The 24,594-nt window shown below is 39.9% G+C and overlaps 1 protein-coding gene across 4 annotated transcripts in view; it reads left to right on the top strand.

Moving 5' to 3' along the window:
- col27a1b (collagen, type XXVII, alpha 1b) overlaps window positions 1–24,594 on the top strand; it is a 97,382-nt gene that overhangs the window by 30,213 nt on the left and 42,575 nt on the right. For all 4 annotated transcript variants that reach the window (XM_072664543.1, XM_072664542.1, XM_072664544.1 and 1 more), the window contains exons 6-12: window positions 2,139–2,192; window positions 2,532–2,585; window positions 13,252–13,296; window positions 16,214–16,267; window positions 18,918–18,962; window positions 21,407–21,460; window positions 22,494–22,538. In XM_072664543.1, the coding sequence (XP_072520644.1) occupies window positions 2,139–2,192; window positions 2,532–2,585; window positions 13,252–13,296; window positions 16,214–16,267; window positions 18,918–18,962; window positions 21,407–21,460; window positions 22,494–22,538 (351 nt within the window). The remainder of the gene's footprint in view (window positions 1–2,138; window positions 2,193–2,531; window positions 2,586–13,251; window positions 13,297–16,213; window positions 16,268–18,917; window positions 18,963–21,406; window positions 21,461–22,493; window positions 22,539–24,594) is intronic.

The raw sequence follows: 24,594 nt of genomic DNA, 5'->3' as shown, positions 1-24,594 counted from the left end.
CTACACCAATAAGAGTCCTTGGGCAAGACTCCTAACACTACACTGACCCACCTCTGTAATACGAGTAGCCTGGAAGTCGCTCTGGATAAGAGCGTCAGCTAAATGCCATAAATGTAAATGTAAATGTTATATGTTAACCTTCTTGCTAACATGCTAGTTACAGTATGTTGAGTGATACAGTGCGATACAACACGATAGGCAGCGATATTGTTGCATTTTTACATCCCTCATAGTTAAGTTTTACATGAACCCGTGAAGGGGATTATTGTTGCAGACTAAATACAACAAATTACTGGTCTCAGTTTATTTTAGCATTTTTAGCTATCTTTAAATGTGACATTACTGACTTACTGCTGGTTTATTTTAATTAATTTATTTACTTTCTATTTTACAAGATGCTCACTTCTCAACTCAGTCCTGTTCAACAGAAATGTTTCCTGAAGTAGCCAGACGTTGTGTTCAACATGGTCAGTTTTGCTGGAACAACCATGTGAGCATGACTCTTTAATTAAACGCAAGGGAGCCCTGGCTTTGTGATGGGTCTGACTGAATCAAATTTGAAGACTATGAGGGCTCACTGACTGGATTAAATATGAGGGATGTTTTCAGTTAAAATGGCCGCAGTCTTTGAGGCACGACCACAAATCCGAACTGTCTCCCATTGCCTGAAAAGGCAGAAGAATGTGCCTGGTGATCCCCAGTGTCTTTGGAGCGGCTTACTGTAAACTCATTCTTGCAGGCATACACGGGCCACTCTCTTGTGTAAATAACCTCGCTTGGGTCCGAGAGCGTTTATTAGTCTCGTCCATGTAAACCGCCCTGGAAAGTCTCACGACTAATAACATTACAGTGTTCTGTAACTGGAGGAGGTGGCACAGATTGTTAGTGTGTTGAGTTCTGAAGCCAGCCAGGGCAAGTCACTGGAGTGTAAATTCTGGAGAATTAACCTCTTACTCTTACTGTATGTCATGGATTAAATACTAGCATTGTGATTTATATTGCTGCGCATTACTGTTGTAGCAAACCTGGCAATACGTTGAAGTTACCTCTCACTCTCCTAGTGCTGCCAGCATAAAGGCTAACATGTGCTTCCTTCAAGACATGTTAAGTGCTTCCACATCTTTCGCATTTCAAATCGTTAATGCATCATCAGTGAACAGCTTATCACATATTATCAATTATTATTATTATTACTATTATTATTATTATTCTTTTAGCCATCAGTAGGCTAAATCAGTGCGGATCTAAGTCATAATCTGTTAACAACAGGGCAATTATTGGATTAGTATAATTCATATTTTTACTGATATATAAATGATATACACTGTTAAATTGGCTAAATCTGACCTCACTTCCTCTGGATCTGCCCTCTCCGTCTATTCAACAAAGTGCTTGCCAACATCAGGGCCTGTTAGTTTAGAAATGATGCTTAATATTCTCCTCCAAGCATGAGCTGCCCAGTGTCCAGTTTAAAAACCAGACTCGTAAGACGGATGTTTTTTTTTACACTATAAGCAAAAAGAGTACTACGTTTTACTTTAAAATGGCCATTTAGAATAGCTGCAATCATTTTAGTGCTCCCTGTTCCATAGAACCCTCTACACCAATCTTAAGACCTTTAAACATGCAAAGAATCATTTAAGTGTCCAAAGGGTTCATTGGCTTGTCATGGTTTTCTATAGAGCCAAAGAACTTTCAAAGAACCCTTGTATTTTAGACTGTTCCCTCCACTGGTAGCATTGTGTAATGGGGGTAATCTAGCTAGTGGGTGGCAATGGGAATTGGTAATGGTATTACCTTTTCAGGAAATGTGACATGGTTGCAGGCTGGCATGTACTATTTTGACCCAAACCCATTTTCATATATATATTTTTTTATTTGCATGCCTTGATTACTCTCTGGAACACTATTCTGGTACAGTGTAGAAAAGTACAGTGATTGCTTATAAAGGACAATATCCTGATATACCTGACGCCAAATGAAAAATTGCGACTGCTCTCAGAGTTTATGCACGCACACAAAACTAAAGTCCATATGTCTCACCGAGTGCAAGCACTTTCACTCTGCAGCTGCAGTTCACTGCCTCAGCATGATGTTCTGTGTGAGAATCAGTTGTTTCCTCTCTCTGTATGTCACAGGGAAGAAAGGGAGACCCTGGACTTTCACCTGGCGGAGCGCCAAATGGAGCAAAAGTATGCAGTTCTTCTCTCCTTCTCCTTTGATGTAGCTGCACTTGTATTTCTGTGTAGTTGCTGATTTAAGGATTTGTATGCATATGTTGTGGTGTTTTTCTTTGCTTTAGCGGAAGGCAGAATGAGCACAGTACTTAAATTAGAATCTTTGTGGAATTCAGTAGTGTATACAGGAGTACTGTGTATACAGGAGTACTGTGATTTCTCACAGAATATGCATGTAATATTTCAAGGATTTTTACATGTTGGTTGTGAATGCACAATGTAAATTGTATATGTTATGTATATTACCTGGAGGATCCAGGGCTGCTGTGACCTAATACTTCCTCACTTCTGCAGGGGGACCCTGGGATCCTGGGACCACCTGGACTACCTGGCCAAGCTGGTCGAAAAGTAAGACGTCTTATCATAGCTAATAATATAGTTTTAAAGTGCCCAATAATACTTTGTTTAGGGTGTATTATTTAATTAGTTAGTGTGTTGTTAGTTAGTTAGTGTAGTGTGCATTGGGGGGAAGGGTTCAGCCTGGAAGGAGACCTGATGAGACCTGATTTACACTGTTGTGGTTGCATAACCATCATGACCACTATAAGACCTTTTCACAGATCCAAGGAATGTGTTTCCAGGTGTTTGAGACTGCTTTGGTTGATTTTTGAATGTAGTCACATTTTCCCAGCAAACATAATTTCTATGGCAGACATCCAGCACTGCTGAGCTAATGCATCTGAAGCCTCACACAATTCACCAGCTGTTTCTCAAATTTTGCTTCTTAAAGGCTTCTATATGGAGCTGTAAGTCTTAAGCCGGCAAACGCTCAACAGCTCTGTGGGTGAGTGATGGCGTGCTAGTGTATGTTTGGGTTTTCCATGAACAGGGGCCCCTGTTTAACTCTTTAAACTCCAGACATGCTATTCAGACTTATTAGTCTGTAAGTATTGAAAAGATCTACTAGGGCCCGGCCGATATATTGTTTGGGCATCTTAGTTCTTGACAGCTGATGTTCCCAGACTTTCTTATATTTTAAGAAACAAACACCACTTATGTGCAGGAAATAATTAGCTTATTTTAAAAAAGGATTTTTAAAATGATCACTAGCAAGGTTTCCATCCATGTATTTATATGCTTAATATGGCATATTTAAGGGATAAAAGATACAAGATAAAAGGGACAATTCATGATCTTCCCATGTAAAATACAGCAATACATTTAAACAAATAGTGAGAAGAAAATGTCTCTTGTCCGAAGAATGTTTTAAGATGCTCAATATTAAAGATTTCTATGCTGGTATCACAAAATATCCATATCAGTCGTGAGCTCTAGTTACTGCTGTGAAACAAATATTCAGGTTATGCCTTTATGAGACTGAGGGATTGAAGTGTTGACCCACATAAGAGCCTTTAGAGTCATCTGGGGTTAAATCAGTACAGTGTGAAATCCCATTGGCATTAGGAAGGATCGTTGTGGAGGGTAGAGCATCTGCCTCACGCTGGATGTTGATGCTGATTCTCACTCCCCCATTCAACACTGAGAGAGTGTTGCAGTGAATTTACTGGATTTAAAAGTGTACAGCATTTCCACTGTAGTAAAACGTATGACATCACAGCAGTTTTGTCTTTTTAGTTTATTTCATTTGGACAGTAATTGTGTTGATGTAATGCATTTTGTTACACATTGCTGTTCAGTGTGGATGCAGTACATTCCCACACTGCTGCTTGAAGAATGCTGTTCCTCTGGGCTGAAGTAGGTCATCGTCAACTACCAGTAAACGAACTAAATCAGCTAATTCGATAGTTTTGGCGCCAGTGACTGGTGATGTCATTGTGTGTTCCCAGCTGTGGGCCCTTGACTTAATGGCCCTTTTGCATGACAAAGCAGTTTTAGAGTGACCTCCCTTTATCCATGTTCAATCCTTCACTGTACAAACTGCAATCCTTCATTTACCCACCATCAGGGGAACTTAGGGGTATCAAATAAGCCAGCTAGTGCTGGTGCCAGTGGGGAAGGCTATTTGAAAAGGATCAGTCATGTTTTCAGAGAGCATATTTACAGGCTCACACAGAACAGATTGAGAGGAAGCGATTGGTTCTGCCAGAGCTTTTTGGACAGCTGGCCCAAATGCTAAAACACTCCGTTTGGCCTCTTGCCTGTTGCTTCTACTCTAAAGTCTAAGAAAGCTCCACGCTTGCTCTGCCTTCAAACAAGGAAAATGGGCTTCTCTGTTTCTAAGAATTTTCCAATTTCATACTCAAAGCAATCTTTCACATCCAATTTTTCTTTTAAGGCCTGATGCCTGTCCAGTACTGTTTTATAATTATTCATTTGTGTGCTGTAATGCTAACCAGTGCATAATGACGCACATCACACTCAGGTCCATACACAGACTTTATAACTTTTCTTTATTTACGTATGAATAGGCTTCTAGTTAAAAAGTATTTTGGAGGCAAATGCGACTCCCTGAAACATTGTAAAGTCATGGAATTACCTGGCTCCTCTAGCTGCTCCCATGTGTTCTTAATCAAAAAGTTGTGGTTGAAGAAATATATTAAATGCTCGCCGGTGGAAAAATACTTGGAGACGCTACTTCTGCTAAATTACTGTTGGCAGCAAACCACAAGGTTATTCCATACATGGTCTACGTCCAGAGGAGAAATCCTTATAAGAAAAAAGGAAGACAGATTCAACAGAGCCAAACATACAGTACCCTATAACAAATGAGCAGAGCACAAATGTGTTTCCTTATATTTCCAGGTACCAATTAGTGGGAAGCGAGCAAATGCTCTTCATTAGCAATTGTGTTTAGCTGTGCACAATCCATCAGACCCTTTCACACACACATTTCTCAGCAGAAAAGCAGATGTCGTCTCTGGCAGTGAGAGACAGTGTTGTGTAATAGGACCAGCGCAGGCTACTATTATCTGCTACAGAGCATCCAGGAATACAGTACTGTGCACTTTCTTTCATAAAAGAATTTGGGCTCCGAGTGGTCCAGCCACTATGACCTGAGGATCGCTGGTTTGAATCCCGGTTCATGCTGCTTGCCATCAGCAGCCGGAGCCTGAGAGACCACAGTTGGCCTTGCTCTCTCTGGGTGGGTAGATGGCTCACTCTCACAGGCATCTACTAGCCAGTGCATCAGAGCTGGGTACCCGGTGCTTTTTTTTGAGCATGTTGGTCACCTGGTAAAGTTGCATCAGTGGCTGTTTAAAAAGATTCCCTGTTTGGGTAGGCACACCACACTACTCCAAGAGAAGTCATTTGGCAAGACTTGTAACACTAACTTCTCTGACCTGTGTAACATAATTAGAATGAAGTCACACTGGATAAGAGCATCAGCCAAATGCTGTAGATGTAAATGTAAAAATTTCAACCATCAGTGATACACTATATGGACAAAAGTATTGAGCCACCTGCTCATTCATTGTTTCTTCTGAAATCAAGGGATTAAGGGTGTTATCCTGCTTTTGTTGGAGTAACTGTTTCTACTGTCTAGGGAAGGCTTTCTATTAGGTTTTGAAGCTTTGCTGTGAGGACTTGATTGCATTCAGAGACAAGAGCTTTAGTGAGGTCAGGATGTTGGATGATCACCACCCCACCTCATCCCTAACTATCCAACTCATTCCAAAAGTATTTGGATGGAGCACAAACATTCCAGAGAACACAGTGCTGCTGATCCACAGCTCTATTCTGGGGGCTTAAAACCCATTTAACCCACGCCTGGCATTAGGCATGGTGTCAATAGGTTCATGTCTATCTGCTCCAAAAAGTCCTGTTCTATTGGCAATACTGCTCTACAGTGACTAGACACGGACCAGGTTTTATATCCCTGTAACTCCCTTTTACTTTACTTTGGCTAGTAGACAGACAGCAAAAAAACAGAAAAAGGAATGCAGTGTACAGCATTATCTCATAATAGTCCTGAATTTTAGCTACAATGATTTATTTAGGAAAAATTATTGACATTGTTTGAGCATGGCTTGAACCTTTTAAAACAAAAACAAAATTACAAAATTTGCTTAGCTAGTTAATTAGCATGCTGAGGCTAGCAATTGCATTCCTGCTGCCTGTTTCCTCTTCCTTTTGGGGCTACACATTTAGTCATGTGGTGAGGCTGTCAAGGGCATGTTAAACCTGTATTAAAGCAAAGCAGTTGTTTCAAGGTTGGAGGCGATACCACTGGGCCTGCTGGGAGTACTCTTGCGCTTGCTAATTCCAGATGCAAAATATAATTGAATTTAGATTTTCAGCTTTCTGTTGGGACCCAATGAGATCTAATTAAATGTAGGTAGCGCAGAACAATGTCTTTCCTTACCTTGGATCAGTTGCTGTTCATCAGTCTTATTGAAGTTCATTGACCATATTAGTAGGAGCTGATCTTGGATCATTTAAGTTTACTCAACTGCGAGTGATACGACAGTCCGGGCCCGGGGCCAGAAATGTCCTCAGGCTGTGCTGAAAATGGGTAAACACTGTAATGAAGCAAGGTCAGGGCCCTGTCACTGACTGAAACTGTTTAAGCAGAGGAGACAAGAGGAGTGGGCAAGCTGACATGCCGCCTGGTTTATAGGCGGATAGAGACTCAGCGGAAAATATATAAAAATAGCTAGTGGACCTGGGAATTGGTACAGGCTTAGGAATGGAAATCTTGGAGGAGGGTCAGTCTCCTGGACAATTGTTGGAACTTTTTGCACGAAAATTAGGAAAGAACTAGTGATGCACCAATGTGGAATGTTTGCACTGATTACAACCTAAATAGTGCCTTAGATCAGCACACCAGTGTACTATTGTGAATATACCACAGTTTGATTGAGCGATTTTGCGACAGTGAAGACTGATGAGTTTATTTACACTCTGCAAAGGAAAATAGTCCCAGTCTATATGCAAATGCTACTAAATAACTGGCTAACCAGAGTAAACAAACTTTAATGTAACATAATTTTATTCCATGTCATTTTAGAGCATTTCTATTGGTCCATTCGCCAAGAAATTGTAACACAAAGTAACGATCAGAATCGAATTGTGTTAGAAAGTAAAATCTGCAAAACTGGAGATTTATGCAGGACAGCAATGATATATTGCTCTGTACTGTGTAGTAGATAACAACTAAAGGATTTACCATAATTGTTTGCTCAGTCATGCCTAAGCCTAAACTCGTTACAGGTTAAGCTAACTAGTTTAAACAGGACTAAACAGTATATCTCATAAATTTTAGCCCTGTTATTTTTTCTGATTTAGGTGGAAATACATGTCTCAGTAATTGGTCATGTAAAGTCATGACGCACTAAACTAATAATGCATTTATCAATCTCAAGGTCAAGTGGGAGCTGGAAATATACATTTAATAATGAGTTATTCAGGTAAGGATACAAAAACATGATATTAATAAGTGTCTTATGGCTGTTCATTGACAAGTAATTCAACACACAGTTGCAGACCAGTCAAAATGTCACGAGTGTTGGAATTGCACCTTGGAGAAATGGAAGGCAGTCGCTTTATTTTAAGGGCTAAAAAAGTTTGGGAAATGGTCATGTAAAATTGTATAGTATGATCAAATAAAATAATATTCCAAATATGGAGGTAGTTCCTTTCATGTGACTTTGTAACTTTTGCAGGTATTCAGTGTCAGCCACTCTGAAAAGAGTCAGCAGCACATTCTGGAGACCTCCATAAGTGTCTGTCTAAACAGATGGGCCACAGCTGCCTGCCACTGGCAGCCAACTCATTTGAGCTTCGCTCTGTCACTCACCTGCCCTCAACCTCAGCCTTGTTTCTTTCTCATGCTGTTTATCCAATCATATGATTACCCTCAGTCTTTGTCCTTTCTTACTCCAGTCCTGTAATCCCTGATCCAATGCATGAGTAGACATAAAAACAAAGAGCTAGCTTTTAGTCTCTGGAGGGAAAAGAAGGGGGGGGGGGGGGGGGGGGAACAAGCGATGGAAAACCCCTGGCCTGAGTCAGCAAATCAGAGGTGAATGTCCATTTGGGAGGAAGCAGATACCGCCCCTTTGGCACAGCAAAATGCAACCACAACAAGCTGCTATTTTGGAATAGGAGACATCCATTCATTGCAACAGAGGTAGAGGCAAGAAACAGCGCAGAACAATTAGAGAAAAGTGAAAGATATACAGGGCTGAAGTGTAAAAGAGCTAAAGCTTGTTCATGTTAGTATGGAACCTTGTTTTCAGATCCAATAAAGAGTGGGGTAGTAACAAGTAGTAAGCTTTGGGTTTGGCAGCAGAGACTGAGCTCTATCCATATCTCAGAATGACCTTTAGTGAAATTTATTCATTTCATCTTCTTCATTATTGTCATTACTCACAGTTGCTGTTGTCTGTTGTCTCCAAAATCTGGGAGTATCACTATATATCATCCCAAGTTTTTAAAGTTGTTGTTGACTGTTCAGAGCCGTTACAAGAGCTGCAGGAGATGCTACAGCTCCGTGGAAGGAGAAGTTCTGTTTAGATTTAAGTGCAGACTATGTCTCAGGTCAGGCAGAGTGCAGTTTTAAGGTGCCACTCATAGGCAGCAGGCTGTTTGAAGCATTGTCAGATGGTTTTAACGCTTTGTATCAGCACTGATAACAGTGCGAGTGTCAAAGGCAGTTAAGAGCAAGCAGCCGGGGCAGGCGCCATCTTGTCTCCATCACCCGCACTCAAAGCTGCAGCATTTAAAGCGGTCCAAGTCATTAAGAGCATCGATTAATCAATTTGTCTGTCAAAAAAGAAAAGCCAGATTTCCAAAAGCCCAAAAAGGGTGTTGGATTGAACAATTCCACACACACAAACACACACACACACACAGATGCACTCTCATTTTATACTCTCCAGCGCAAACAAAAGGCATCAACTACTTTTTTAACCTCTTAATCGCTGCCTGTAGGCCATCTAGTGGCTATTCTGTAAGTGAAATGGAAATCAGATGTTAAGATTTTTTGTATTTTTTGTATATACCAGAGACATTATGAAATATGCATGTTTTGCACTATGTATAGTGAAATAGATCAGCATGTATGATCAGCATTTTGTGTTCTACCAGGTTTTTTATTGCTGTATAACAGACGTACAGATGTTGTTGGATACACTATGTGTTTCCTGAGTGAGAATGAAAAGGGGAGGAGTGGCTTTCTCAATCAGAATGCTACTCGCATTTGGTTACCAAACGCAGGGGAATGTTTTTTGTTAATTTAACAAATCTTTTTGACTGGCTAATTGTAAAGGTAGCATGGTAATGAAGCTGCCAAGCATAACAAATGGAGTAGTTTACTACCTAAAGCCCAGTTTGCAAATGTTATATATTGAAATTCATGATTTTGAAATCTCCTGCTGTTCCCCTGCTGAAGTAGACACCAGTCAGCCATAACATTATCACAGCCTGCCTAACATTTAATCGCCGGCACAACAGATACGACCATTCAAGACTTGGACTCCACAAGACCTCTGAAAGTGTCCTGTGGTATCTGGTACTAAGACGTTAGCAGCGGATCCCTTAAGTCCACTGTTATGAGGCTAATGTAGCTAGCGAATGATAGAAATATATTAGCATTCAATTGGAATTTGACAGACTACATGCCTAAATGCTATCAAACTTCGTGCATAAGCAAGTCTGTTTGAGATTACTTAACATTGTGTTTTAGGGCAACTGAGAGATGTTTTAGATAACATATTTAGTGTAAATTTTACTTACCATGTTGCTTGTTAGGAACACTAGCCTTGTAGCTCCAGTTCAAAAATAAAGAAGCAAAGTTTCTATCTTTGTTATTGATCCACATATGACGTGGAAAATTGTACAAATGAAATATTTAATCAAATGGTTGTTTTTAACTGCTTATCACTTATTATGTGTGTCGTTTCCTCAACAATTGCTTTAAATCATTCTGTAGCTACTAGGAAATTAATACATTTACTATTACAGTGGGGAACTGAAGTATGGACCACATACAAACCCTTACATTATAAGGGGTTAACCACACAGGCACACATACACACACACAAATACTCCCTCAAACACTAAATTGCTTCCTCAGACCACAGTTGCTCCAGATTGTAACGCTAGGGGGCTGTTTTCTCCCCCTATATGTCTGCAAGACAAAAATTGGCTCCTATGGCCAGACACATTCTGGTGCTCTTTTCCATGGCTGTGCAGTTTAGCCAGCCCAACTCCTTCACTTTAACTCTTCTCTCGGGAGCTCGGTTGCCTTATATAATATATTTCCATTCTTCAGGGGGTGGACTCAGCATTGTTCTTTGTCCTCCACTCCCTGCAATCAGTTCCAGTGTAAGGATCACAGGCTGGCGTGTTTTGCTTTTAAACTGCATGACCCACTGTGCGCTCTTCCTTTGATCCCTGTCTCCCCACCCCTCATCTGTGCCAGTCTATTATTTATGTTGTTATTTACTTTGAAGAGAGGCTGCTGTAATTTCGTGGCCTTTTGTGACATGTACAAAGCCAGTGTTTAGTAAAGAGATTCGGCCTCCCAGCCGGCCGTCAGATGTAGTGAATTGATGTTGATGGAACGGCTGGCATTGGCACAGTAGCTGCTACGTGGAGTGTGTTTGTGCAGATGGTAGTCCTCATCACTGGTGGAATGCTGTGACTCGATACAGCAGCCACGGACATGGAGGCCACGCTGGCCTGCTGCAGCGATCACACTTACACAGAGCAGTAGGGCGTAACGGGTACTAAGGGTACTAAAGTAAAGGGTACTTTAGTCATGCCATTTAATGTAGGAGATCAAACTGGCGGTCAATCTTCCAGTTATGAGGCTGCTTCTTTAAACTTCAGGCTATGATTGCCCCGTTTAACTGCTTTATCCAGTAGGAAAATTTCCAAAAAAAATGTTACAGTGTTCTTGTTTCAGTGCTATGCAATGGTCTGGTATGCTATGCTATGCTATGCTGTGCTATGGTTTACTTATGCTATGCAACTCCTGTGAGCCGTCGTGGTGCCCACAACCCTGTGATAATGTGTAATTTCTAATGGCAGCTTTCTTGGAAAGGTTAGAGGAGGTGGCTTTGGACCAGAAGGTCGCCGGTTTGATTCCCTGGGGAATCAAAAAAGTGGGGTCCAGGGGATTAAAGGAACAGTGCTTTCTCCTTCCTCAACATTCCCGACCGGTGGCCTAGAGCAATGCACATAATTCCCAATTGCTCCTGAGGCACACTGCCCATATTCACTAGTGTGTGTGTGTGTGTGTGTGTGTGTGTGTGTTTGTGTGTGTTCACGTGTTCACTGCCACTACACTTTTCACTAATATTTGTAAAATGTAGGCTACATTTTGGCTAGGAAGTGTGACCTTAATATTATAAATTTTTTTATGCATGTCTGTATATATTTTTATGTATGTCAGCAATGCAGTGATTTCCATGCTGCTTCTCCTAATGCATCACCCTCAGATGTTGCTTGGAAAACTATGGACAGTAAGTCATATTTAGGGATCCCCTGCTGGTTAGGGAGTAGAAAAGAATCGCGACTCCCTAGCACAGAAGAAATCACTTCAACCGCTGTTAGTTTCATTCCTCTAACAGCTCAACGCGACGTCTTAAGGGATATTTCAGGGCGGTCTGATTAAAATCAGGCTTCTTGGCACCTCAATTCAACCGCTACTCTCTTTATTACATCTTAGTCAGCACACAAACACACTTTTATTTATTTTAATTTTTTTATAGTCACAAGGAAGGTGATTGTCAGCCGTTCTGCCAAGACACATACTGCTGCATCGCTCGCAATCAAAGATGGAGGAGCTGAGCGTATTAGGATTCCACTTGTTCCATCAGCTAGGCCTGCCAGTGTTGGGTCACTTGATTTACAGTGTTCTACTGAACTGCACTGCCTTTTCCTGCACTGTGAGTTTTATACTGACATCTTTACAAGTTCTGTAATTTCATGTTTCTGCAAGAGCCATGATGGTGCTTTTGAAACATTACTTTTTTTTGTTGTTGTTAACGTTAGGTTCATTAGCTGTTTCTTGTTGCTCCTAATTTACGATACCACAGCACATTTGTCTGGTATTTCATGTGCACTGAAACAAGCTTGCAGGATTCAGTAACATAATAAACCAACGTCATTAAAGATGATGACCTCCAGAAGCCCTGAGAACATATGGAGAACCGATTTCAGTTCCCAAGCGCTGGATGACATAACGCATAGCTGGCCTTCTCCTGGAAGCTTTAAGGAGCCACTCACCAGTTATTGAGGTTGGAAAGTGGTGATAGCTCTGCTTGTAAGAGAGGAATCTGCTGCTCTGTGCTTTGAGAGCTATTAGATCCTCCACCACTTATTGCTTTTCCACTGCTGGTTGTCTCCTTTGCTGGAAACATTTGTAATGTACTAGGTCTTGTACGACTCTGTTTTGCTGTTGCTAATGGAAGCCACACACTGCGCTCTGCAGGAGTTCCTGTTCTAAGATGGGGACTATTCATTGTCTGAGACGTACCAACCCACCAGCAGCTGACTTGAGCTCATTTAGTGGGCTTTGGGTGATAATTGATACTCCTGCAATGCTGAAAAGATCTCACAATTCAGGAAAGCTCCTAGTAAATCGCTGACTTGCACTGTGGTGTGTGTGGTGCCTGTGGTGATGTGCAGTGTTATATCATGTCCTGTGTAAGAAACTGATGTTGCTAAAGCAGTTCTTTGCCCTTGCCATGGTTTCTTCTCTAGGATCCACAGCTGATATCCAGACCTGGAATACGTTGTCTCCCTCCTCACCCCCACCACCTCCCTTTCTGTCTCTCTCTTGTACCTCATTTTCTCTATCTCTCTATAGCTTTCTTTTAGTCTGTCTCTTTTGCACTTTCTCTCTCTCATGCTCTCTCACTGTCTTTCTCTCTTGGTGTATCCTTTATGCTTTCTGTCTGTCTCCTACTGTCTCTTTCTCTTTCCGTCTCTCTCTTTTGTGCGTTTTGTCCCTGTCTCTTTTTCTCCTGCCGTCATTCTCATGTTCTCTCTGTATCTCTGGTGTATCTGGTTTTGTAGTGACCTTTTGACAAGTATTTTAAATGACTAAAACTCACCTACACTCACCTACCTCCTTCATATTGTTTTCTCTTTCTCTCTACAGGGACAGAAAGGTCACCCTGGTCCACCTGGTCATCCTGGAGACCCTGTGAGTGTTTATGCTGGTTCTTCTTTTTTACAGTACAGCTCATGTTCCCACTTAAGTAGAAAAACCAGATCAACCCTTACTTACCCACATAACTATACCCGAAGTAACACAATCTGATCATATCTGTATGATTTAATGTAAGTATAATCCCATATTGAAATATTCAGCAAAAAAGTAACATATGACTCCTAAGATTCTTCTTTTTAAAAAAGAGTTCCCTCAGCTCTCTTCTCAGTCTTCAGTTTACTCTGCCATATGCTGGCGTGTCTGACTAAGCTGGTAAACTTTGGGTGTTCTCTTGAGTTTGATTGAGCCTATGCTCAGCGTAAGTACAGGGGAAAAAATGAATACGCTTCTAAGAAATAACATCTAAGCCAGTCTAAGGACTGTTCGCTGTAGTTTCTCTACATTTTATTGAATTTTTATTTCTGTAAATTTTGATAGTACTGATACTCCAAAAATATTTGGGTAGTGAGAAAATGTTTGTGGGTTTGCGTCCATACACAAGATTTTCAGCTTTAATTCAAAGGGGGTTAACAAAGGTATTGCTTTCACCTTTCAGGAATAACAGTCATGTGCATGGAGAAGAAAAGAAGGGTCATTTGTCAAACTTGATGGAGGCACTGTTGTAGCATGAACATGTATGGGTGCCAGTGGAACTGGATTGTAACTCATGTTGGTTACCCAATCATCTCTATTTAGCTCTGCACTGGGGTTCTTCCATGTTCTTAGGCATTCCTGAACGTGCACTGCAAAGTGCACTTGGCTGTCCCGTGTGATGTGGCCATAATCATACACACAGAGAAAACCTTGTGCTTAACAAATGGCAACATTATAGTGTTTTTATATGTCATATAGGCAGGGAAGTCACAAAGCTAGCCTTGATATGAATCAGACATTTTTCATATGGGATATGACCTCACTGCAATACTCATACAAATACTCACTCTTCAGTACCTCATTAAACACTGTTCAAAGGGGCATCTTGACTTCTTTTACAAGATCCCGGGTTTATATTTCCCGCAAGTTTGAACTCAATCCTGTTCATCTCAACCGGTTTGACTCAGTAACAGCTGGCCGTAACTGTGAATGTCTAAACATTTTCCCCCAAAGTGATTCAGAACAGTTACCCGGCGCAATGTACACGGTTATATAAATTCCTTCCTAACACAGTAATTGCACACGGCATACAGAATGTTTTCTATTTTAGCCACTTTATTGTAGTTGTGGTCTTCAGTAATGATCTAAACTAGAGTCACATATTAACAAGAATTGGAGGGACAGTAAACACATGGCACATCATAAAAAAAGATATGGGTCTTTCATGCATAAATTGTTTCTATGATCTTAAGTTGCAAATCTTTTCTAAACTGAGACTCTTTCTAAATACAGAATATACATAAGCACTGTGACTACTGGCGATGGTTACTCGTTTAAATGATACATTGTGTGTCCAAAAGTATACAGACATCTGCTCTTTCAATGTTTCTTCTAAAATCTAGTGTGTTAATGGGGAGCGTGTCCCTCCTTTGCTGTAAATCAAATCAGAAATCAAATCACATTTATTGTCACATCACATAACATTACGATAAAGTTGGGTAAAAAACTTGAGTACATTGTCCCTCACAATAGTACAAAAAACCCCACAATTTACAAAAAAGAGATATTGAATATTTACACATTAACTTATACTATATATCTACACACACTATACACACATTATTTAGTATTTACTGTACACTATATGTTGAAGCATTGCTGTGAGAATTTGCATAGTGAATTTAGGCTTGATTGCCTGCTCCTGAGCATCCCATTCTATTGGTGCACACAGAATCCTGCCTTGTGTGTGCAGCTGAATGCCTGTTTTAGCAGTGGGTGCACCTTAAAGTAGAAGCACCCATTAATTAAGAGAGGTAATTGCATGTTTTGGGCGTACAGTGTATAATGCAGAATCCTATGAAAAGCATGTTCTTTCAAATTTTCTATAATTGCTAATTCTATAATCCCATGAAGTCCGCTTGGAGGAGTTGGGCTGGGGCGCCAGACTTCACTGTTGAGCCTTCCGGACGTGTCGCTGGCTTAATTCAGTAAAAACACTACAGAAGAGAGGTGACCATCTGATGACCCCTGTAAAGAGCTTGTGGTGCAGTGGGTGATTAGTGTATGTAGGGAAGGTTATGTGTAACTGTAACTGTTGTTGCGTAGGATCTTGTCGTCTTCCTTGTTCCAATTGAAGTGTTGCTGATCAGATCATAAACAAACACTGTAACCTTAACTATCATGTGTAGGATCTTCTGATGTTCGTTGATTATTTCATCTGCTGTTAAATATTGGCTATCAGATCATAAGCAGCCACAGCAACCTTAATTGTCAGGTGTAGGATTTTGATTTGGTGTTGTTAAATGTGTAAGGGAGAGGTGAAGGTGTTGCTGGTCGGATCATAAACGGCCACAGCAACATTGGAAGGAGGTGCATACCTGAAAGACCTTGTGATGTAGTGCCTAATTAGTGTATTGGGGAAGGGAATGGGCTGGGCCCCAACTGTTAGGTGCTGTTAAGTTTTTTTGTCATCTTCCTGTATTAAGTTACGTAATTGCCCATCTCTACTTAATACAGTCTCCCCTGCAAAACCCACAGCAGAACAGTGCATGTTACATAATATGAACAGTGAAAGTAGTAGTGCTGGGAAGGTTTAATACATAATGTTTCAGCCATATAATAACACTGAATCAGAATGGTCATACTGTCCCAACCCTAACCAGAATTGGGATTACATTGCAGGAATGAGGTCAATCTCTTCACCAGTATTGTATATAAAATGAGAAATGTTAGCACTGGTTACACTTTAATGTGATTAATGTATCCATTCTTCTATCCCTCCCCTATGTCTCTCCTTCTTTCTCCACTATTTCCACAGGGGGAGCGAGGGCTTGATGGAAGTCCGGGTGCCAAAGGTTATCCTGGCAGGCAGGTGCAGTAAATCTCCTGTTGTGCTGCTGTGCTGCTTCGTGCAGTAGCCCTAGAAATCTTTGTACTAAGACCTGCAAAATGTGCACTCAGTATGCAGTTATGCAGTTTGTCAGGTAGTTTATAGTCTGTATGATGCCCACTCTGCTGAAGTCACTAGCTTATTTCAATATGCTCAGTCCTTAGAAGCCCCTAAAGCCTCCCAGTAACATAAAACTACCAGAAAGTGCATAAAAAAGTCTGTTGTATTTGTGGGTTTAACACTCGTCAACAACAGGTATAATCTTCTTTGAGGGAGCCTGAGGCATGAATAACATTCCGAGTGCTGAAAAACTTTGTTTGGCACATGACGGATGTCCCTCACACACAGCTGAGCATAATTGCAATGGCTGGCCATTATAAATCTCGCTCAGCTTCCTCCTTACAATCTCCAAACTCTGCACATCTGGCAGAGCGGTTCGGACTTGGCCACAGCTGAAATGTTTATGATAGTAGGGGATCACAAATCTGGACCTTTCTCCTGCCTCCGTCATTAAAGCCTGCTCTAGAGAGCCCAGCTGGAACAGTGGTGGTTGATGGGAGCTTCAACAACCCCATAGCAACTGCAAAGTGGGCCTGTCAATGTCGATTATATCTATAATGAACAAACTGATGTGTTATTGTAATGATTAATTGGGTAAGCAGAGAAAAAGGCTAAACAGTAAAAACGGCTTTAATTGAGCCTAGCCTTTCAAAGATTTATGACCACGTTTACTGGAAACCATATCTTTAATGTGGTATGTAAATATTGTTAGATTTAAAATGCAGTGTTCAATCATTACGACTAGCTAAGAGAGCATATAAAACTGTAGAGATGGCCTTGTATATATGTATATATTAATCTAAAAAAAAAAAAATATATATATATATATATATATATATATATATATATATATATGTTATTGCTTGTAAAAACACCATTTACCAGTCACCTCAGAACAGATGTAACTACACACAAATGCAGTGACAAGTAGCAGGAACTTAACATTTTGAAGCAAGTAGGTGAGATCTTGTGAGCTAGTTTGAAGAAGAATGCTTGGTTCCAGATTTTTCCTGGACACCTCCAGCCAGCATGTGAATGTGTTTAATTCCATCACCAGCTCTCCTGATTTACCTTCATGAAGCACTGATTTACCAAACCAGGTGTTGGATAATAACTGTAAATAGCTGCTAAACTCCTGTGAGAAGAGCTTTAGGGATGTTTTAATGAACGCAGTGATGTAAAACTACTAATATTTGTATTAATATTATATGTATTTAGTCTAATATTAGTGTTTTACTGAATAATCCTAAATAAACATGTACTGTCCATGTACTGTAATTAATTTTGCCTAAAACATTTATAAAAGGGTAGAATTGTGAAAAAAATGTGTTTTCATTAATTATCACATTATTTTGTAAGGTTTATTTTTTTTTGTAATTTAATTGCGTCAATGTGACAGCTCTACTGCAATAGGAGTGTAGATGCACTGTAGCACATGGCACAGATTGAAGGATGGAACAAGCTGCAGGTTCCTCCATGCTGGTGCCAGCACAGCGAAATAAAGAACAGATTCAGAGTCGTTCCCAATAGGCTGCAATAGGCTCCCTACCTCCAGTTGGGAATTTCAGAAGATTCATTCAAGTCACTATTAACTGGAATGTTTCACAACTCAGTTGTTCAGATCATGACATGCTTAGAGTGCTCTGAATTGGCTCCCATCACTGAGCCATTTCAGTATTTGCTTCTTCTAAATATTTGAAAGGATGTTGTAGAGAACTTGGAGCGGTGTTGATAGGAAGTTAGGGAGATGAGTCCAGCTGAAACACGGTTTGCCATTCTCTACTACAGCATGGTTAAGAGAAAGAGACTTTGGCATGGCTCACTGCTTCATCAGCACGGTTTGGACTGGATTTGCAATGCTTGATTTGATTTCAGCCAGCACCCTCTCAAGCTTTCAGTTCAGACCTTTAAATGTTGAAACTTGGATGGACATTGAGTTAAAATGCAGAGTAGAGCTTGTCCCCCTTTGTTGCAGTAACTGCTTCTACTCTTCTAGGAATGCTTTACAGTAAATGTTGGGACATTACTGTGATTATTGATTGTATTCAGCAAAATGTACATTGGTGAAGTCATGTACTGATGTTGGATGTTTTTTTCTGGATCACAAACCACACTCCAGCTCATCCCAGAGGTATTGGATGTAGCTACATCACACCCGAGAAAGCAGTTCCACTGCTTCACAGCCCATGCCCTGAGCATGGTGACTTTAGACTCATAGTTGGCTTCTGCAGAGCTTCCCATTGTATTGCGAAAGCTATTTTATAAGTATTACAGAAGTTGCATGATTGCAATTAAACCTCAGCAGTAGGTGCAGCGATTTTAAAAGGAGGTATATGCATGCTATTGGACACAGAGTTTTGCACAGGCCTGCGTATTCATATTTACAACATTAAATGACTTAATCGAATACCAATGTAACCAATGTAACATGGAAGACATTAAGTTCAGATGTGAGTTCCATAACATAGGCAGCTTCGTTCCTATTTCAGATTATACACTCAGAGCTGTTATTATTGATCCAAGCTGCAAGCAGGAAAACGCTACTTCACAGAATCAGTCTTGTGTTTTGTAGGGTTTTCCAGGGCCTATAGGAAATCCAGGACCAAAAGGAGTTCGGGTGAGTCACAAAGAACTTTATTTTCTACATTTCTTCTTGTTTTTAACTGCATTACACATCAAATACACTTCAAAATAAAAGTGCTCAAAATGGATCTTTGGGACATTGGCATGCAAGAACCACTTTTGGCTTTCAGTGGATGGTTCTTGGTTTATAGAGGGTTTTTTTTTTAAGTTGTAAGAATCTTTACATAATGTATAGTTTCTTTACCAGTATATCCTAGTATTTCCTTTGGGGTTATTGTTTGAGTGTAGTGATTGTAGCTGATGAATTTTTGGTGAATTCATTTTACATGGTCACTGTATGTTTATAGTTCTCTCTGTTGTCAATTTTATTGATGTATCGTGGTGATAACCATTTTCACATCGATGCTGTCATCAAAACCTTGTATCTCTTTTTTTCATAATCATGGATTCACACATCTTATTTTCATATAAATAGATCAAAAGAAATTATCCAAATGGACTTGGAATTAAATCTTACATTAATGTACATCAGAGTGAAGAATGTTTCTTCTTTCTCCATAACATTACTATATAGAATTACAAGGTCTTGTTTTGATAACTCTTGTTACAGTGTTCTTACTTTTCATATTGATACTTAGTGTGTGACAAAGATGCTGCTTAATACACTATTTCACAAAATTTTTCAACAGTCATAACCTTAAAACTGTTAAGAGGCATATAATAAAGAATGATATAGAACATTAACTGTTCTAATGTCTACTGTTATGATTAGACTTCAAGGGTTAAATATTACTGCAATTTCTCTATCACTGTATCTTACATAATTTGTAAGATACATCATATTTCACTTAAGAATAAACCCAAGCTTTAGAAAATGCCATCCATAACTGTTATTCAAACTGTGAGATCTAAATCTTACCAATCAGCAGACTAAACTATAAACACACATAAATTGCTGTTGCCATGGTCAAAGACATATTCACTAATAATGATATACTGTATCGTGGTTTACAAACAGGAAAGGTTTTCTGTGAGATACTTTTATACAAAGACTAGTGTTGGTGGAGTTGATTTGTCATTTTATTCCTGTACATCCTTATATTTCTGAACAAGTGTCATTACCTCATTTTCTCATTAGAGGTTGAAGTTATCACCAGCAAACAAAAGCATGGTATAATTACCAGCTTGGTCTCAAGAGGAATTTATACACATAAAAAAAGACCATGTAACTAAAAGACCATGTACTAAATATTGTAGCACAACCCTGACAACCAAAATCAAACAATTTGAACAGAAAATGTTACAAAGTTAAAGATAAACGTAACCCTTATCCTAACCCTAAACATAACCATAGTAGAGTTTCCATCCAGTAGTTGTGTAAACTCCATTCACTCCTTGTGAATAGTAAATTATGTACAAAATATGAAGTGGGAGGAATTTCTTAGGGTGTGTTTTAGAGGTATATGTAAGTTTTTTTTTTTTATGACTGCTTGTTGATCATGCAGAATTACTGTAGTTATGTATCATTCCTAGCTATATTTGTTTATAAAACCAAATAATAGATATGGTATTTGAATATTAATGTAATGACTAAAAATTTGCTGTTATATTTAAAGCAATGGTCACCAATTCTGGTGATCTATCTTCCAGTGGAGTCGACCACAGTTCAAACCACAGTTTATGACCACACTGCCCCAACTTATTAACTTGGACCAACTCAATCAAATGCATTTGTGTTAAGTAAGGGGGCGGGGAGGCTGCAGCTTGTTAGAGACAAGTTGGAACTAAACTCACTTTAGAACGTAGTTTAGAGTTTAGAACGTAAGAAGGTGAGAGTTGGTGGCCACTGACCTACAGGCTTGTTTTGCAGAATGAAGAACGAACCTTTTCATATTGAAACAAGTGGAAAGTGTCAGAATGAAATAATTCAACCTATTTATATATTTATTTCATATATATATATATATATATATATATATATATATATATATATATATATGTGTGTGTGTGTGTGTGTGTGTGTGTGTGTAAGTAACTTAATGTACTTCATTGCATAACTGTGTAGTTAAATAAAATTAAATTCAGCAGACCAAAGTTAACAACTATCATCTTCTAAGGATTCGCTCTTGTTTTCTCCACTCACACCATGATCATAACCATCATTCCTGTGTGTTTAGCCCAGTGCCTCCCAGCTGGACGCCTCAGTGATCCCTGGCGTGAGGGTATGTGCCCTTGGACTACATCGTGGAAGCCAGCACCATGCAGTCCATGGGCATATACACTTGCCTCAAGGCCTTGTTCTTCATGGAGACTTCCCTCATCCACTGAGGCTATCTGCTGGACTCCTGTAGACTTCACAAGAAGCTTTAGTTGAAGCGAAGCTCAGGGTGCTACAACCACACATTGTTAAAATTTCTGTTTGTCTTCTCTCTCCGTCTCTCTCTGTCTCTCTCGCTTGCTCATTCTCTTCTCTTGTAGGGCTTCATTGGAATTCCTGGCCTCTTTGGTCTCCCGGGGCCTGATGGAGAAAGAGTGAGTCTAGCTGTCGATCCTGACCTTTTAGACAAGCACATGACTCTATCAGCGCTGTAATGGGTAGCTCTTAAAAATGTTCCACTGCCATTTTTCTCTGGGGATACAATGAAACTCTTGAGATTCTGAGTCATTGGGGCTTAAGTTCATGCTGAGACCTTTTTTTATCGCCAACATAACGTAGCAAGAATCATGACCTTCCTAATTCTGTGAAAGGGTGAAGTGGAGTCCCTGGAGGGAGAGTGGCAAGTTCCACTGGAAAAAGCCTCCTTTTGATCATACAGGGGGTTCTGGGCGATATATTGTGGGTTGGTGTATTTATATTGTCACAAAATAGGAATTTATGAAATATAATAAACATTGTATCTGTATAGTAAATGTTTCCAATAGCGTGTAAGGTTTCTTTTGTTTGTTTGTTTTTGCGAAGAAAACAAAAAGTCAAATCAAAACAAGTTGAAGGGATATGCAAGAATTGGTATTTTTGCTCCTGGGAACAAACTCTTCTGATACAGTGATCTATTTAGAAAATAGTGTGCTATTCATTTTGATTATTACAGCCAGCACTACCCACGTGCCACTTCGCTCTCTTTGCCATGGCAGGCCAAAGTGCTCGTGCTGATTGCAGAGTCTGATGAATAGGTGCACGCTCCGCTAAAACTACATGGATCTCGCAAGTGGCGTGGGCAGTCACCACTCTATCAATATTTGCACTGGGTCTTTGAGCTGGTGGAATTCCAGCTAGTCCTACTGTGTGGGAATAGCATTATAAGCTGCTCAGGAGCTGGAAGAAAGCCTGCCCGCGGATTAGCCGGATCAGGTCGTTCGTTTTTAGGCTCCAGAGGGAGTGAGTTGTGCTCTGATAGAGTCTCTTTTGTGCGAGAGGAAAGAGAGAAAAAGCACTTTTCAACACAGACACAGTACATTACATCCACCATGATTGCTTATTAATTGACCCTCTTGGCTCTTTTTCTCTCTCTGCCTCTTCTCTGTCTCTCACTCTACTTTCTTTCCTGTGTTTCTATCTCCTTCATAGGGTATTCCTGGTGTTCCTGGGAAGAAGGGCAAGATGGGTAGGCCGGTAAAGTTTTGTCTCAACATCCTCTCTCTCTACGAATCTCTGTGTATTGTGTATTGGCATTTGTGTTTACACTAGGGCTTGACCAATATAAAGATATTATGACCGTTGCCCATTCTTAAAACTGAACAAATAGCCAACATCATTTTAGATTTTAAAATTTAATTTTACACCTGTAGTTAAGTAGTTAAAATGTGCTTTACTGACTTTACTGATGTGATAGTCAGACACCAGTGAATTGTCAGTTATAACTGATGCTTTCACTTTCTTCAACTTAAATAATTTCTTATTTTAATTATTTCTTTTGAGAGGAAAATGTTGTAGTGTTGTTTTCAGGGGATTTACTAACATTGATAGTAATTCATAATTTAGGTTATAATAAATTAATCACATTAAAAGCAGTGATTTATTTCTATTTATTTCTTATTTCTTAACTATTCTTAACTGTGGACAAAGATTCATCAGAATGTTTTTATTAGTTTCAGTAATTCAATAACACTATTATCATGTCAAGTGAGAGCGACAGTTGCTACATGTTGCAATTAATGAGTATATATATCATTTAGACAGTCTGCGGTTCAGCTCCTCCACAACTGTAACCTCTACATTTACATAGACATAAAGCATCTGGCTGACAATCTTATCCATATTCACTTCTAGTGTGGTGTGCCTGCCCAGCTGGAGAATGAAACCCCAATCTGCCACTAGGAGGGCAGTGTTGTTAATTATTATGCTACAATAACCTCTAGCTCTTGCGCTTGTTGCTAGAACTTTGCTGTTGGGTTTGACAGTTTGCTGCTGGTTGATTTAACTATAGGTCTCTGTAGGTGCTGTGCGGTGTAGTCTACTGAAGGTGCTGAAGACATGCTTTTAGTGTCAGAGAGAGCCACGGTTGCAGATATCAAGGCAGCAACATGCAAATAGCTTGACTTCATTTTGGTTCCAAGGCCTAGGAAAGTGTCTTAATGCTGTGATGTATGTTCAAAGACCTCCACGTCTCCACCTCCATTGGTTTGATTTGAAATTTTAAACTGTGTAGCAAAGGGACATATCAAGGAACAGTGAATGTTTGTCCTAAACATTGTTCAGATTGCCCAGTCCAGTCTGACTATCACTTTAGTAGTCTCTACGAAGACATGCCGACCTTTGTTTCAGGCCATAGCGTGCACTGCTGCTGTGCTGTGGTTCTGAGAAGGATTTCTTAGCTGGGATTTTATGGGCCCTCGTTGAGAGAATATTGGAGTGTTTTCTCTGCTCGAAAAGCCTACCCTGTGTTTAAACATCGCCCGCATGTCCCGCAACGCATCACTGTAAATCAGTCATTGAGCTACTGTGCTGCTGACACAATTGAGCCTCAGTGAGCGAAGGCTGTTCACAGCACTGCTCTAAGGCGGCCCTCGCGCTCTCCGTGTCAGAGGTCGAGGTGCATGTTTCTTAAGAATCTTAGCCGTCAGACTCAGACCCTGGAACCGCACTAATCTGTCTGTGCACAGCAGATAATGACCAACCTGAACTCTGTGAGAACCTGCTGAACTCACTGTAAACACTTCAGCCCTGATTAAGAATACCCTGCTCATGAGTTTGGCAGAAAAAGGCCAAGCACAGGGATAGAAAAGACAAGAAAGAGAGGAAAGGAGGAAAGAAGTGAGAAAATACAGAGAATGACTGAGGACAGAAAGATAAAGAAAAATGGTATATAAAGTAAATAAGTAAGTAAGAAAGGAGAAGTGATATAAAAACAACAAAGTGACGGATAAAAAGACAGAAAGAGAAGAGTGAGAATGGAAAAGAGAGGAAGGAAAAAGTTAAAGGGAAATAAATGAAGGAAGAAATGAAATGATGGAAGAAAAGAACAAGACAATAAGGAAAAATGATGACAGAAAGGAGAGAGAATCAGAAAAAGGAGAGTAAATTACAGAAAGGAAGAAAATAAACAGCAATAAAGCAAGTGTATGTAGTAAGAGAAGAAAGAACAAGGTAAAAAGGAAGGTAAAAAACGTAGTTAGAAAAATCAAGGATTTGATGGAAAACGAGAAGGAAAGTTAAACATAAAAAGGGA

Source organism: Salminus brasiliensis, chromosome 20 (assembly GCF_030463535.1).
Source record: "Salminus brasiliensis chromosome 20, fSalBra1.hap2, whole genome shotgun sequence".
Lineage (NCBI taxonomy): Eukaryota > Metazoa > Chordata > Actinopteri > Characiformes > Bryconidae > Salminus > Salminus brasiliensis.
Note: the sequence above shows the minus strand (reverse complement) of the source record. Positions and strands in the feature narration are given on the sequence as shown.